General features: G+C 34.1%; 1 protein-coding gene across 7 annotated transcripts in view; it reads right to left on the bottom strand.

Annotated features, from left to right (window-relative positions):
* Window positions 1–17697, bottom strand: part of LYST (lysosomal trafficking regulator) — a 239092-nt gene that overhangs the window by 204572 nt on the left and 16823 nt on the right. For all 7 annotated transcript variants that reach the window (XR_012133309.1, XM_073241266.1, XM_073241262.1 and 4 more), the window contains 2 exons: window positions 9175–9264; window positions 4852–5050 (listed from right to left, as the gene is read on the bottom strand). Coding sequence is in view for 6 of the 7 variants with exons in the window: in XM_073241266.1 (XP_073097367.1) it covers window positions 4852–5043 (192 nt within the window). In the remaining variant the exon portion in view is untranslated. The remainder of the gene's footprint in view (window positions 1–4851; window positions 5051–9174; window positions 9265–17697) is intronic.

Genomic DNA, 17697 nt, shown 5'->3' with positions numbered 1-17697 from the left:
ATCATAATTAAGCTATATGTATTCATAATCAGGGTATAGAAGAAATGTGAAACCTTACTATCAAATATTACACAGAAACAAAAATTTTTATGCTGGAAGAGATCTTTTAAGTCACTCAAGTAGATGTATTTATGTTACTGATGAGGATACTGAGATCTGGAGCAATTAAGTCACTAACTAAAGCAACCCATCTAGTTCATACTGGTGTCAAGATCAAAATCAAGGATAATTGTTACTTTTCAGGCTGGGCAAAGTATCAAAAACTGAGAGATCAGTGTATAGGCTTCAACTGCCAACTTTAACCATTAAAAAGAATACATTTTTGCTAATTTAGCAGACAGTTTTTCCCTAAGAATAAATATATTAGCATGTCTGTGTATAAGAAATCATGACTGAATGGGGCTTATAGGAATGCAAAGTTGGTTCAACATTTAGAAATCATCAGTGTAATTCACCCACATTAACAGAATAAAAAGAAAGAATAATATAATATTTCAGTAGATTCAGAGGAGGCATGTGACAAAATCCTATTCCCTTCAGGATAAAAATTCTCAAAAAAATGAGAATAGAAGACAACGTCCTCATTCCGATAAAAGGAACCTAAGAAAAACCTAGAGGTGACATCACATTTAAAGGTGAAATACTGAATACTTTCCCCCAAAGGTCAAACACAAGGCAAGATGGCCACTCTCATTACTTCTATCCACCTTTGTACTTGAAGCCAGCACAAAAAGGCAAGAAAATTAAATAAAAAGGTAAGACACTGGAAAATAAGTGAAATTATCATTACTCACTGATGACATGATTGTGTACATAGAAAATCCTAAGGAATCTACAGAAATTTTTCAAAATAAATATAAATTAATTTATCAAAGGCACAGGACAACTGGTCAACATATAAAAATTAATTGTATTTCTGAGCAAGAAACAACAGAAAATAGAAATTTTAAATTCTGTTTACAATAGCATCAAAAACAGTTATTTAGAATAAATTTAACCAAAAGATATGCAAGACTTCTACACTGAAAACCACAAAATATTTCAGGGAAATGAGAGAAGACACAAACAGAGATTTATACCATGCTCATGGACTGAGAAACCATTTTACTGTCAATTCTCTCCAAGTTGATTACTGGATTCAATGCCATCACAACTGAAATCCTTGCCTTTTTGTAGAAATAAACTGATTCTAAAATTTATATAGAAATGCAAAGGATCTTGAATAATAGTCAAACATTCTTGAAAATGAAGAACACATTGGAGAACTAACACCACCTAATTTCCAGACTTACTATAAAAGCCACAGTAATCAAAAGACTATGGTATTAGTGAAAGAACAGATGACAGATAAGTGGATCAGAACAGAGAATCTAGAAATAAACCCATAAATATATATGGTTAACTGATTTTCAAGAAAGGCACCAAGGTTATTCAGTGATGAAAGAGCAGACTTTTAAGAAAAAACATTGCTGGAACAACTAGGTAATTAACTATACAGGGAGGGGGGCTGAAAGAAACCTTAACTCCTACCTCACACCATATACAAATAACTCAAAATGGGTCCCAGACCTAAAAGTAAAAATAGTAACTAAAAAACTCCTAGAAAAAACCCAAGAGAAAATCTTTGCAACTTTGGGGTTGCAAGACAAAGATCTCTTAGGATACAAAAAGCACTATTCACAAAAGAAAAAAATATGCTCTTCTACAGACATTGTCAAGAAATAAAAAGGTCAGCCACAAAGAAAATATTCACAATCCACAAAGACTTTTATTCAGAATACATAAGGAACTACTACAATTGGATAATAAACAAAAAATTGAACTTTAAAAATGGGAGCAAAACTTGAACATGCATAGAATATATAAATGGCCAATAAGCACATTTTTAAAAAGTGCTCAACATCATTAGTTGTCAGAGAAATGCAAATTAAAATCACAATGAACTACTATTTCATATTCACTTACAATAGCTAATACTAAAAAGACTGGCAATGTCAAATATTAGAATTTAGAAGAACTAAAATTCTCATATACTGTTGATGAGAATTAAAAGTGGTACGCCCAACCACTTTAAAAACCAGTTTGGCAGTTTCTTATAAACACCTACCCTATGACCTAGCATTTGTATACCTAGATATTTACCCAGGAGAAATGAAAATATATTCACACAAAGACTTTTATAAAAATGTTCACAGCAGCTTTATTCATAATAGCCAGATGAAAACAAATCCAAATGGTTAAACAACAGGTGAATGGATAAACAGTGGTATATCAGTACAACAAAATATTAACCAGAAACAAAAAGGAGTGAACTACCAATTCACACAACGCCAATGAATCTCTGAGACACAATAGTACATATGGCATGATTCCATTTACATGAAGTTCTGGAACAAACTACAGGTAGATGTTAGAAATCAGAATAATGGTTATCTTGTGGTGGGGGAAGGGCAAGGGCTAACTGAAAAGGGATATGATAGAACTTTCTAGGGGGGTGAATATGTTCTAAACATTGATCTAGGTGATGGTTACAAAAGTATGTATTTGTCAAAACTCATCCAACTATACACTTAACATTTGTGCACTTACTATATCTAAATCATATATCAATATGGGTCTGTTTAATTCTTTAAGTATCTATTAATAAATATTGATTAATAAAGTCCTTCCACAAAAGGTCTGCAGTGAAGGGCAAGGGCTTTCACATTAGTGCTACTCATGAGAAGCACAGATATAAAAGTGAAAATTCCTTCTGAAACATACAGTTTTGAATCTAGTGTTTTGGATACCATCTTAAATAATGAAACTTGTGCAATTAAATTCCCCTTAAAGATCCAAGTGATCATTTTCTATTTCCTAGATTAAACATTTAAATGTTTATAAGCCCTAGTATTCATTCTATTTCTACTGTTCCTACTATCATTGCTACAGATATTCTAAAAAAGTGAGTAACTACAGAAAAAAGAGCTTACATCTTACCACAGGAAAAAATATTGTTATAATTATGACTGGAATGATTTCAGTCACTTACCAAAACATTAAAAGATATTTCATGACTTAAAAGAGAAATCATAAAGTCTATAGAGACAGAAAGTAGATTAGAGTTTACTAAGGGCCATGGAGGATGGGAGGGATAGGGGAGTAACAGCTAAAAGGTGCAAGGTTTCTATTTGAGGTGACAGAAATGTTCTAAAATTGACTGTGGTGATGGCTGCACATATCTGTGGCTACACTAAAAACCTCTGACTTACACACAGACACATATGAAATGGATGAATTCTATGACATGTGAATTATATTTCAATACAGCTGTCATAAAAGTAAAGCAATGGAGATTTTGATTGGGACTGTGTTGGAATCTATAGATCAGTTTGGAGAAAACAGCTCTCTTTACAATACTGATTTTTCCAATACATGAAAATTATGCAGTTTTGCATTTATCTGGGTCTTCTTCAGTTTCTCTCAACAGTGCCTTACAGAATTCTATACAGAAGTTGGTACATATTTTATTAGATTTATTCCAAGTTACTTGGCATTTTTAATGCCATTTATATAATATCTTAAAAAAAGAGAAAGCAATGAATTGTTTTAATGTGGGCTAAGAAGATGAACAGAGCACGATACGCATATATGCATATTAAATCATTAAAATTTTGAAATAAAAAAATCACTACACATGGTGTAACAAAGAATTTTTCTGATTTTAAAATTTATTTATAGAAAGCTACACAAATATATAAAAATTAAATTACATTTTAGTCATACATTTAATATCTCACATTTATGAAAAATAAAAATATATAAACCTGCAAATATTCTGGAAAATTCCATGACAGGCAGACACCACAGTGAACAATTACTTCCTAGTTTATATCTGTTAGGTTCTTTACCTTACAGTAATTTTAGTTTCTTATTTACTCAATGTATGTATTTATTAGGAAAATGCTTTCGTAGCAAAGTAATTTTATTTAACAATGGCTAAGTTTAAGTTTACATCTAAGGCATAACATTTAAAGTGTTTAAAAGTGTCTGGTGCTGCAGAGAAATTATCTTTTTAATTTATGTTAATTAAAATATTAGTATCTACCTATATTAATTGGTCCTCTGAAAGCAGATGGTGGAGTTTTTCTTTCATAAAATAAAATTTGCTTTTTAGTAAAATGAAATAAAGATATAAATCACATCTGGGCTTCAAGTTAACCTTGTCTGAGTTTCTTAATGTTTCTGCCATTCAGTTTTTCATCTACAAAAAGGAGACTGAACGAAAAATCCTACAGTCCCAACTAATTTTAAAATTCTGTTAATTCTATACTAAGAAAACAGCAAAATATCATGTGGTCATACCACACTTTAAGCAAACACAATAATGTACAAAAAACTAGATGTATGTAAGCTAAAGGACTCAGTAGTTATTAGTTTATACAAAGGCTCCTAATTTAACCCCAGAATTACTAAACTCTCTAAAGATAATTTACGCTAAACTTTTCAAAAATGTATCTGATGTTTACTGAAAGTGCAAATTCATCATGCTTCTGAATTGTAATACTTCTACTAATAAATCATAATTATCTCACACTGATAACTATGATAAAAGGCATAGAATCCATGTAGCCATTTTAGAAGAGAGGCCAGTTACTGAAATATCTTAGAATTATAAGTTATTCTTGGAATTATAAATAAAATATCCAGATAAACAATATGTTCATAAATGGGGCTAATTTTCTTTGCTGGAGTGATGTGATAGAAATTTATCTCAAAGAGATTCTCAGAAACCATGTAACCCAGATATCATATATCTACAATTAACTATAATATAGTGATGGAAAAAATTATGGGATATGAAAATGTTACCTGATCAATGATAGAATTTAGCTTGGTAAGTAACAGAAATCCTCGGCCATGGACAAGGTATTGTCCAAGGGTCGTCATGTGTGTCTCCTCCTCTTCCTCTTCCTTGGCCTCCACCCTCTGGACCACTGCATTGCAAAGCCGGTTGACATCAGTAAGAAATTCACGTGCCAAGGAGTTACTGTCAGTGCTCATGACCGAGCTGTAACACAAATATTACAAAAAAGATTAGAAAAACAAAAATTTCCATTTAAAAGTATGTGTTTTTATTGTTTGTTTTCAACCAAAGACTGACTTTAAATTATTGGGCACTGGTACTTAATCCTGTAATATTTTCAGACATAATTCTGACCTACACAGGTGCTCCTTAAATATTCCTTCATGGCAGCAATAAGCTCTGGGTGTGAAATGCCTAAGCATAACCAAGAACATTGAGTGAAACACTTAGGTAGAAGTTATTAGCGAGTAGTTAGAGTTAAGTAGATCCTTATTTTCTCCCTTATATAGCCTGACCGAAGACTAAAAGTAAGGCCATTACTTATAAAATTTTCTTGTTTTACATGTTTTAAAAGATAAATGGATATTTTAAAAATATTAACTGTTTTTTACCTGGTAAAACCAACAATCACTGACCCACCCTCCCCAAACACCAGAGTTGAGTGTGAACACCAGGGGTGGGTGCATGGAGGATTTACCACCAGGTGAACAGAAATCAGAAAATTCTACCAGTTGAAGTTATGCCACTTTACTTTTTACTACATATCTGAATCAAACAAACGGCAATGTGCCATTGTAAGATTAAGGAAAACAGTGAGGTAAAGCGGACAAAAGAGCATGGTAAGCAACAATATAAAGAAAAAACGTATAAATATTCAGAAAAGAATCATTAATAACAAAATCCCCTAAGAATTTCAAAGTAGTTTCATTTTAGGGATATAAGTAATTCTGAGACATCCAGTAACCTTCACAAACTTTTAACCTGGAGAGGTTAAATTAGATAAGATGTATTGCAGAGTCTTTTCTTCACCCACTTGGGGAGAAGCCCTGTGTGCAGTCCCTGCTGAGAAGGCGCTGGGCCATGTGACTATGTCTACTGCTAGGAGGCACAGCCAGCGTCTAGGCCCTAGTGAAACTGAAGTATGCCCCATTCAGGAGCAGCCAACACCCCGGTTGCAAGGTGTGACTTCTATGATGAAGTGACATTGGGTCAATCAGGTTGTTTCTCTTTCTTAGCAATTTGAATTAAAGGACATAATGTGGTGAAAAGTCGCACAGATGGGCCTGTGGTAGTCGTCATAAAGTAGTACAACTCAGAAGAAGCCAACTGATAAATATGAACCAACAGGAGGCAAAGAGAAGCAGGTAAATACGGAAGGGAGAGACCACAGAAACTTCTAATACTGCTTTGGTTCCTGTTCATTCTGGAGCCTGATGGTTTTACTCTTGAATTCCCATCAGAATTCTAGGTATTGTTACATAAACAGTTCCTTCTTCAGTATAACAAATACCATTATTTTTAATATTACTGAACATTAGGAAGACAGAAAAGTATTTTAAAAAATAAAATGTACATCATTCATTATCCCCAAATGCAGCAATAACCTCTAACATATATATAATACTGGTTCTTTACAAGCTTTCATTCCGTAAAAATGTTTGAGTCAAATAATCTAATTTACATTCAGTCCATATTTATCCAACTTTATTAACTTATTTCACCTAATCTGTCACTGATTTTAAGATACATAATTATTTAGTGTACAACTAAAAAAGAAAAAACACTGCCAATTAAATCATAACACAATGCTTCTTATCACTTAGAATTTTCCATACAGTATCACCTTCTGGGTCATCAGCACCATTTACTATGCAAGATTTCTTAAGAGTGCTACATTACTGTTCTTGGGATTTTCTTCCAAAGATGCTCACATCATTCTATAAATTTTGATGCTGGTACTTTCTTGATCTTACTAGATGGAATCAGCAGAAAGTTTCATATAATAACCAGGAAACATTTAAAACGCATCAGATAGAGTATCAACAAGGCATTTAACTAGCCTGAAGTACTGATGTGAGTGAAGAGCTTTGACCAAGGTCATTCATGAGCAGGCTACAACAGCTCCTTCACAAGTACAGCCTACTGACAATGCTTATAAGATATCATTAATTGCAAGGCATGCTGCAACTTCTAGATATTAAAAATGTGAAAAACTAAAAGACTGTGGTAATAATTACGGCCTATCATCTAGAAACTAAGATAGTGGAAATTAACATGAATTTTTATGTATGACAATTAATGAGGAAATAATTTTAATCCCACTTTCTGAAAGCACAAGATGTCGAGTCAATAAAAAGCATTATAATATATGCAGAAATATGTTCTCATTTTAAAATGTACATAAAATATATACATAGTACATAAAATATACACATAAAGTAAACATTATATCTATTATCTGCTTTGATTCAGAGAGGTATTTTGGAAATCCTTTCACATGAGCTCTCTCCCACTCTCTTTGATAGCTACATAGCACTCTTGAGCATGTATTTATCACATATATTCCTTTACACAGATGTACTGTCACTATGTAGCCAATCTTTCATTGAATATTTTGGTTATTTCCAGTTTTTATTATCATAAACAAAGTTGCAATAAACATCTTTACACTACATGCACATCTATCCTATTATTTCCTTGAAGTAGAAATTGTTAACTTCATATAATAAGTTTCACACATTTGTTAGCTTTATGCTAAGGTGTCTGATAGTTTCTGCCATTATTCTGAATGGGATTTTGTCTCCTATTATATAATCTATCTAGGATAGAAGAATGGTAAATAGAAGATGTATAGGAAGATTTATTTTACTATAGTAATTGTATATCCAAACTTCTTACTGAACTCTTACTGATTTTCTTGGGATTTCCAGATATAAAACCCTAACATCTACACATAACAAAAATTCTGAATTCTCCTATCCAATATTCACACACCTTCCACTCTTCTAAGTGCATTAGTTAGCACTAACAAAACAACATTGGTAGGGGTGATAAGGGGGACTTTCCCTTGGCACATTAATTTTTTAATTAATTAAAATAAAAATATTTTCACTCCTATGTTTATTGCAGCACTATTTACAATAGCCAAGAAATGGAAGCAACCTAAGTGTCCATCAGTAGATGAATGGATAAAGAAGATGTGGTACATATACACAATGGAATATTATTCAGCCATAAGAAAAAAACAAATCCTACCATTTGCAACAACATGGATGGAGCTAGAGGGTATTATGCTCAATGAAATAAGCCAGGTGGCGAAAGACAAGTATCAAATGATTTCACTCATCTGTGGAGTATAACAACAAAGAAAAAACTGAAGGAACAAAACAGCAGTACACTCACAGAACCTGAGAATGGACTAACAGTTACCAAAGGGAAAGGGACTGGTGAGGATGGGTGAGAAGGGAGGGATAAGGGGAAAAACTGGGCATTATGATTAGCACACATAATGTAGGCGGGTGGGGACATGGGGAAGGCAGTATATACAGAGAAGACAAGTGATGATTTTATAGCATCTTACTACACTGATGGACAGTGACTGTAATGAGGTATGTGGGAGGGACTTGATAATAGGGGGAGTCTAGTAACCATAATGTTGTTCCAGTAATTGTACATTAATGATATCAAAATAAAAATAAAAATATTTTAATTAAGGAATTTAATTGAATGCCTTTCAACCATTCTAACTGCCAACTGAAAAGATGAATGTCTGGTATTTTTTAAAGATTTTTAAAAATATTTCAAATACCTAGAAAAGTACAAAGAATATATAACATGAGTTTATAGCCAAAATTCAGATCTAGCAAGTATTAACATTATACTATATTCAAGTCAGTTCATGTGCCTGTATGTGTGTGTGTGTAAATAAATCATACCCTACAGTATAGGAGAGCCATACCCTACCACTACCTCTTTCCCCTCCCTAGTTGGTGTTTATCATTTCTGTACACATTTTTATAATTTTTAAAATACTTATAGCCATAAAAATATTCAGCATTGTTTTAATTATTTTTAAACATTTTATAAATAGTATACATGTATTCTTTTGTAACTTTGCTTTTCCCTCCAACATGATGTTCATTCCTTTAAACCACTGTGCAATATGCCACTGTATGAATAAAACATAATTTATATATCCATCTCTACTAATGGAAACTTTAGTTGTTTTTACTTTGGGATTTAATTAATGTCACATAATTATGAAGTTGTAAAACCTTGGACTGAACCAAGTATTTTGTCTTCTAATACCTATTACATTAAATACTTACCAATCTTTCAACACTTCTCTGACATTTATACTCTTTATACTTTGAGCTCATAAACTGGAAGAAACAAATATTCTTAGAATAAAGCTTCACCTACAAAAGAAAAACAAACATATTAGTGGAAATAGTAAAACACAACTAATTTAAATAAAGTTCTGACATGAAAACCAGTAGCCAGTCTTAACGTTTGATGTATGAATGTTTTGAACTTCAAGAGTGTGCTAAAAAAAATAGCCTCAAGTACAGTGTTGAGAGAAGGAGTCTTGGAACATATTTGATCTGAACAAAGACAACTTGATGGTGGCTCCCTATCCTTCCTCTCCCAAATCCTAACTTAAAACTTCCAGGTAACTCATCAGTTAACTACAAAAGAAGGAGGATCAGACCATACCAGTCTTTTTAACGGGACTCTAGGAGGCACTGGAGTATCATCTACATACTATGGGGCAGCTGGGTTATTACCCTCCTGTGGGAATAAACGGATATCTATTTGAGGATATGTGAGAACTCAGAAAATACTAAAACCAAACGATGAATAAACTAGCACCAAATTTCATATTTTTCTTGAATTTTTTTAAATGAATTAATTTTTTGTGTACAATAAAATGAAGGCTATTTGTAGAATGCCTAAAGGATAAATTCCTATGTCTGGGATGGCAACAAGATGCTTCTCTTTAGTTAGCTGTTTTCCCCTTCTCTGTAGTTTACACAAAGCAGAGGCATGAAAAATATTTCCTTATTATAGTTATAAGGCAAACATAAAGGTTTCTTTTGAACTACAAGTTTTTAAATCAGAATGATCTTTGCTTCAAAATGCTCAAATATAGAGAACTGTCTTGAATTCCTTTCAGATTGGAAACAGTTCTTATGCCACAATATCCTAGGCAGAGGATAAAGAAGACAGGAAATGGGGCAGCTGCAGTGAGACTACACTGGATTTTGCATGAATTAGCAAAAAACACCTCTTACCAGGCTTGTGCAACCCCACATCAGGCACACAGTCATCAAAGTACTGGCTAGATTTCAGTGCCACTAGCCTACTTCGCTGGCTGAGCACCAGTGGCCAGTGCATTAACTGTTCAACCCAATGGAATGGCCCTGGAATGGAGTCTCTATACATCCTCCATACCTGTTCCTGCTGCCTCCTGAACTAATCAAAATGATACATCTATTTTTAACTTAAAATCATGGAATCAATTATGAGCATAAATATAGTATTATCTTAACTGCTCTGACTACTAGCACCCTCTATCTTAGACTACTACAGGGTTGAGCCATGTATCTTGAGGTGCTACAAAGATTCCAGCTAACTCAGCATGGGCATTAGAAGTGAAAGCTGACAGATAACAGGATCCATCTGTTTTTTTCTCTTACTGAGGCGACATATCTAGGCCATCTTGAGGGATTTCTCTAATGCTCTTAAACTGACGAGGCTTCTTTATGTCTGTATTTGCAATGCCCAGCCTGGATATCCATGGAGTTTCACTCTATCCAAGATCATAATTCTATCTGCCAGCACAATCAGCTGAGCCCTTCTTTCCTCTGCCATACTTTTTATACACAGTTGTATTCTAATTTTTATCACCTTATATTATACTGACTGTCCATAAAGTCCAGAAATATATATAATTTTTAATAGACTGAAGACTCCTTAGGGCATATGTGTATTTGTTTCTGTTTCCAAACTAAATGGACACCCTGTAGTTATGTATCTACATGACTGTCTTACCCCTAGGTCATGAGTTCCTTAAATCAGGGAGCCTGTCTTACTACTTTTGTACTCTATAGCTATAATGCCAAATTTAAAAATCATCATTATTACTATAATTTTGAACTTCAAATACAATTATTGTTATAATATCATAATAAATAAAACTTGTTCTAAACAATATTAGGATTTGCGTTTTCTCAAAATTTACCATAAGTGAAAAACATAATAACAAAATGCCTATATCATACAAAAAACCTCCTCAGGAAAAAAGTTTCACTTTCTGTAATGCAGTGACTGGAAGAATATAAATATGAATGGCCAAAACAAAAGGCAAAAAGCTGACCTAAATGTTTTAGCTACACCTCCTAGTTTCATGTCATTAGACATTTCATTAATATGACATTTAATTCAACAAATGTTTATTGAACACTTACTATGTACCATCTCATATTTTTGGCACTGGGTATAGAGAAAAAACAAAATCCCTACCCTCATGGATTCCAGTGGCATAGAGAAAGACAAAAAACAAACACATTGTAATGTCAGACACTGCTAAGTGCTACGTAACAGCACAAGGGGTACAGAGTGACAGGAATGATACTTTAGATAGCATGGACAAAGAATGTCTCAAGAGGTAACATCTGAGTGAAAACCTGAATGATGGAAATGGGACATGTGAGTATCTGAGAAAAGAGTAGTCCAGGGCTTGGAGATTAGTGTAAGTTTGATGCATTAGACATTGAGTACAAGAGAAAAAGAGAAGTTAAAAATTACTACATAGAATAAGCAAAGTCATTCACTCCTGCTTCTCAGAGACTGAGGGTGTAGAAATAATAGAAGTGTTCCCTTGCAAGTGTTTCTCCTTAAGAATGGAAGTCTTCTTCCCCCATCTGCCCCTCAATCCAAGAATGGAAGTCTTCTTGCCTGCCATTCCCCATTCCCCCTGCCAAAAAAAAAGACCACAAGGTTTTTTAAGCCTGTGTGAAGAGTAGCACTGTTTACTGATAGGGAAGACATACAGAAAAGCACAGTGGGAGGGAAAATAAAGTTCAGTTTTAGCCATGTTACATTTGACAGGTGTCTTAGAAACCAAGCAAAGAATATTAAGTAGACACTGGATATACCAAACTGGGATTTAGGAGGGGGGCAATCAAACTGCTGAATAAATTTTTTAAAATATTTTTTTAATTGAGGCACATACAATAGAATACACAAATATTAGTGTATAGCTCAATGAATTTTGACATGTGTATATCTTCATGTAGCCATCACCTAGATCAAGATATATATCTCACTAATTTTTTCCCCCTTCACTTATGTCATCTAGATTTCTTTTAATGAGACCAGATAGGTGAAATAACCCAGAACAGTGCTGTCCAACAGAACTTTCTACAATGAGAAGACTACAGCTAGTGGCTATAGCATTGAACAGTAGGGACCTCAAGAATGAGTGTAAATGGAGCAAAGAAGAGATTCTCAGACCAAGCTATCTGGTTAGCATCATTGAGTCAGGCAGAGGAGGAAGATTCAGCACAGGAGACCTAAAAGGAGCAGCAAGTAAGACAGGAGAAAAATCCAAAGAGTGGTACCTCCCAGAAAGCAAGTAAAGAAAACCTGAAACAGGAATATCACAGAGAGGTTGAGTAAGAGGAAAACTGGGAACTGATCACTGGATTTAGCAACATGGTGGTTACTGACAACCTTGTCAAAGAGTGGTCTCTGGGGAGCGGCAAATAGTGGTGAGGAAACAGAGGCAAGGAGTTTAGACCACTCTTTTGAGAAGTTCTGCCTTAACAAGTGATAAGGAAATAGTCGCTTGAAGGGCACATGGGTAAGGGAGGGTTTTTGTTTTGTTTTGTTTTGTTTTTTAAAACGAGAGATATTATTGAATGTTTGTATAGCATGTTTCTCCAACAGGGAAAGTAATACAGATGAGAGGAGATAATTCCAGGAATAATGAGTAGGCAAAGAACAAAAGAGAATTCAGTGTGCAAACTCTAGGAATGGTGACAGTTCAGCTAATGGAATAAGAAGGATGAGAGCATTCTTGAGTACAGATGCAGGAAGATTAATATATCCAGCAGTAAAAGGACCAAGATTTGGATGCTTCCATTTTCTCACTAAAATAAAATACAAGGTTACCAGCTCAGAGTGAGAAATGGGAGAAGGTGTTAAACTGATGAGTGGAATAGGGTCAAAACAGCAGCCCAGAAGAGATCCTGCAAAGTTGCCAATAAATATCTAAGATTGAGTTCTGTTATTTTACTGTGAATAAAATTTGAATAAGTAAAGAGAGAAAAGGAGGGAAGAAAGGCATTACAGACAGAAAGAACAGCTCAAGTCAAGTCCCTAAGAGAATTACAATTAAGTCTGGTATCAAAATACAAAATGAGAAAAAGGAAAATAAGGATGGAGAGAGGAGTGACCAAGAATAAATAAAAGGATTTAATGGCCAGCTGAGAGCTCAGTAGAGGCTGACCCCCATGAATTTCTGGTGATATCAAATTTTTCAGGTATTTGAGACTCTCTAGCAGGATTCAGCTCCTTGGTTCCAATAGCAGAGAATGAAGATTGTGTCACTGACGTAGAGATGGGAGTTTCTGTGAGCTGAGGCAGCAGAAGCATGAGTGGAAGGGAATCAAGGGTACAGGTGAGAGAACAATCCATATTATCAAAAATGGAATACAGACTGAATAGGAAACAGAAAGAGGTCAGGCAAACATTGATAATACAATCAATTATTAGACAATGGCCAATCTCTCTGAGATAGGAGCATAAAAATGTGGTAATGACTTCAGCATTTTATTAAAAATAAAAATAATAATAATAGAGGGAGAAATGTGGGATCAACATATAAATCAAGTACAAAAATCAAACGAATATTCATATTTGACCTGATTGTTTATAGGTCATAATGCGTGATCAAAACCGAAAGTTTCTGTGATGAAAGCCCTTGTACTGTTCACCATGTAAGAATTTATTCACTATGTAAGAATTCGTTCACCATGTAAGAACTTGTTCATTATGCTTCAGAAGATTGGAGACTGATGAGAATTAGGCTTGAGATGGATTAATGATTGTACATTGAGCATTGACCCCCTATACTGAATTTTATTGTTGTTAACAACCATTTGATCAATAAATATGAGAGATGCCCTCTCAAAAAAAAAATGTGGTAATGAAGGATAGTGGAATTTCTAAATTTCTGAAACAAACAGTTTCAGATGTTGACAACATCTGGAATGTGACCCTGCAAGTAGGGTGTGAAGTGAAGTGTAAGTTAAGGTCACTGCAGTTAAGTAGCCATGAGGCTAGCTTTTTTGGGCAACAGATCATTGTAAGCTCTTAAAATGAAAGCCCTTGATGAAGGCAATTCTGTCTGTTGGATTTACTGCTAAATCTACAGCATCTAGAACAGTAGGTGGCACATAGAAGGCATTCAATCATTTGTTGAATGTGTTGAATGAATAACATGGCCTTTCTCTCAGGATTCCTGTTATGTTCACTTGTCTGATTAATCTCTCAGTGGGTCAAAATCAGGCTCAGAGTATCAGCTCCCCTGGTATTTCCTTCACCTTCTGGAAATGAAATGGTCACTAAGATAAGGTAATAGTGGCTCTGCTTTTGTTGACTGAGACTTGCCAGAGACATCTGAACAGCTGACTCTGATACCTTAGTTATGTTCTGGTTTTCTGTGATTAATTTCTACTACCTAGCATACAAAAGATTACAGAATTAAGCTAACACCCTCAGTCTTGTGGATTTTTACACATTTATCTTCTTTACATATAGAACTACAGTTGACCTTTGAACAGGGTAAAGGTTAGGGGCACTGACCCACCACACACAGTCAAACTCTTACAGATAACTTTTGACTCTCCCAAAACTTAACTACAAATAGCCTGTTGATGACTGGAAGCCTTACTGATAACATAGTTGATTAACATATTTTGTATATATATTTTATACTATATTCTTATAATAAAGTAAACCAGAGAAAAGAAAATGATGTTTCAAATTTGCAAATCTCCAAAAAATTTTCCAATATGTTTATTTTTTTTAAACCCATGTATAAGTAGACCCACGCAGTTCAAACTCATGTTGTTCAAGGGTCAACGGTACTACTGCTACGCCCTACACCAAGTCATTACTACACATATATTCTTCACTTTCAGGCATTTTTCAATACCTTGTCATTTCTGTGTTTTAGTCATGGTTACCAATGACATTACATTTACCACTGAAAATAAAATCTCAAGCCCAGCAACAGGACAATAAATGCTCCTTAGGTCACAAAGTTTCCTCCTTAAGAACTACCAAATAGCCAGAGGCCACAGTGAAAAGAAGAGATGAGTCTTTTGTGTTATAGTCCCTTTTTCATTCACTCACTCATTCATTCAACCAATATTTATTACTTACTCAACAAATATTTCAATCAATATTTACTACCTCTTTACTCATTCTATTTTTGCTAGTTTCTGAACCTGTTCTCAATAGTCAAAATAACATTGTGACAGTGGTGAAAACAAGGCAGCTGATTGGATATCGAGAATTACTAGCCAGTCACACAGAGGCTGTGTGATGTTTGGTTTCCTTTTCTATAAAATGTATATCCCATAGAGCTGCTGTTAGGTAAACTGCAGATCTTTGAAGATTATAAAGCGTCAGTAAACATTCTCAGTAAATGTAGTATGTGGTTCTCTTTGTTTGGCACTAGCTGAACACATTAATACAGACAGTACCATCTGGAGGAAGAGAAAGATCACTGCAACATTTCCTCAGAGCAGTTTGCAAGGTCATGTTTTTATATTCCGCTTTATGATGATGCTGGTGACAGAAAAGCACTGAAAATAAAAGAGAGGAGTACCTGTATTTTTTGCCTTTTCCCTACCTGTGACTTCTACAGAAAATAAGGGAAAGACAAGGAAAAAGATTACAATAATGACCTTTATTCTTATAGCCTGATTAGAAAGCATACTTTTTTCCTAAGTAAACAGTAACACCTGAAGGACTTGATTCCTAATCTTTCACCAAATGCCTAAAGTCCAAAATCCCTTTTAAAATAATACCATGTGTTTGCCTAAATTTCTTAATTACTATAGTATTAGAGAAATTACCATGGGAGAGAATATTTCTCAGAAATGTGTCCTGTACCAAAAACAAGGAGACTGCTATAAATCACAGGATTATTGTGAGGATTAAACAAAATAACATATAGCATAATAAGTACTCAATATATTCTGTTGAATCAGAACCTGCCATGATTTGAAGCAGCCTTCTTGAAAATGAGGATTGTTTGATATGGACTCTTAGCAGCTAAAACCCATCTCTTCAGAGTTCAATATATATTGATTATAGACTGATTAGTGTTTCTCCCAAACATCTTTTATATTCTTTGCAACACAGCATTAAAAATAAAAAATATCTTAGGAGAAAAAAGTGACTCTATTTATACTATTTTATAAATGACATGAAGAAAGGAATGAACACAATAAGTTAGAATCATACATTTGCACAACAGAAGCAACTTCAGACATCATATTCTCCAATCCCATATTCTATAGGTGACAAAAACCAAAGCCCACAGGGCCAAGGTCCCATGGCAGCTGTCTTGGAATTATATGATATTTTTGGAACTAATTAACTAGAACTAAAATAGCCATGTTTAGAAGACATAGCCTTTCTCCTTCTGACAGGCCAACTAAAAATTAGACGGTGGGCAAAGAAGATTCTTATTAAATACTATCTCCAAATATTACCCAGAACATTTATTAAAATCCATTAGATTGTGATTTGTATACCTGGAAACAAGACTTAAAAATATTTTTCTACAAACATCTGTAACTACAACAAAGAGCTATATATTTGAAATCCAGGAAACTTGCGTAGGGGTGAGAGGAAGAGACTATGAACTGACCTTGTTAAAATTAACAGAATTCTCTTTAAGGAATAAGATGGTTAAGGCACATCAGCTGTATTAAATTATACAGTATTTAAACAAGAAAATATCTGTTAATCTTAGGTTTACTCTGCAAACTTTGGTCATTCTAGATGTGTTAAGCAATAACTATCAGAATGATTCCCAATGAGAGACTTAAAATTGAGAATTCATTAGATTATTTATATATCATATATATTTTTTATTAATATAAGGATATTCACAACCCATGTTGCAATGGCTAATAAACATTCTCTTGGGAACATTGAATCAAGACGTGATAGTCATTAAATATGAAAAATTAAACTATTTTAATAGGCTTGGTTTTTATAAAATTCTTGGAATTTAAAATTTGGATTAGGGAAGGATATGACACCTTTGCAAAGTTCTAGAACAACTGAGTGAGATAATCCATATAAAACAGGTTAGCAATAAGATAAACGGTTTCACAAACTGAAAACTTCCACAAGACAAATCATGATCCCATAATCACTGATTATTCACCATAAGTGGGGGTATTTCAACTTTCAAAGAAATTTTAACAGTTGTAGATTATAGCAGTTGTTCATAGAGCTCCGGCCATTCTTGACAAATTCCAAATTTGATTTGGTGAATTTTGCATTAAGGAACATCTGTTTGGATGTCAGGATGTCACACATCCTTAGGAAGTTTGGATTGTGGTCTCTAGCACCTTAGATACTAATGTGGTATCTTGAAGGAAATGTCATTAAGGCTTTGAACTACAGACCCTATGGAGTCTGAACAAAAACCCATGCCCTATTGAAAAATGAATTTTTTAGAGTTATAGCTTGAATTTCTAGCTACACATTTTGCCCCACTCTCCCCTAGTACCCTGCCTTTCTACACCTCCAAGCCA

This window comes from Manis javanica, chromosome 7 (assembly GCF_040802235.1).
Source record: "Manis javanica isolate MJ-LG chromosome 7, MJ_LKY, whole genome shotgun sequence".
Classification (NCBI taxonomy): domain Eukaryota; kingdom Metazoa; phylum Chordata; class Mammalia; order Pholidota; family Manidae; genus Manis; species Manis javanica.
Note: the sequence above shows the minus strand (reverse complement) of the source record. Positions and strands in the feature narration are given on the sequence as shown.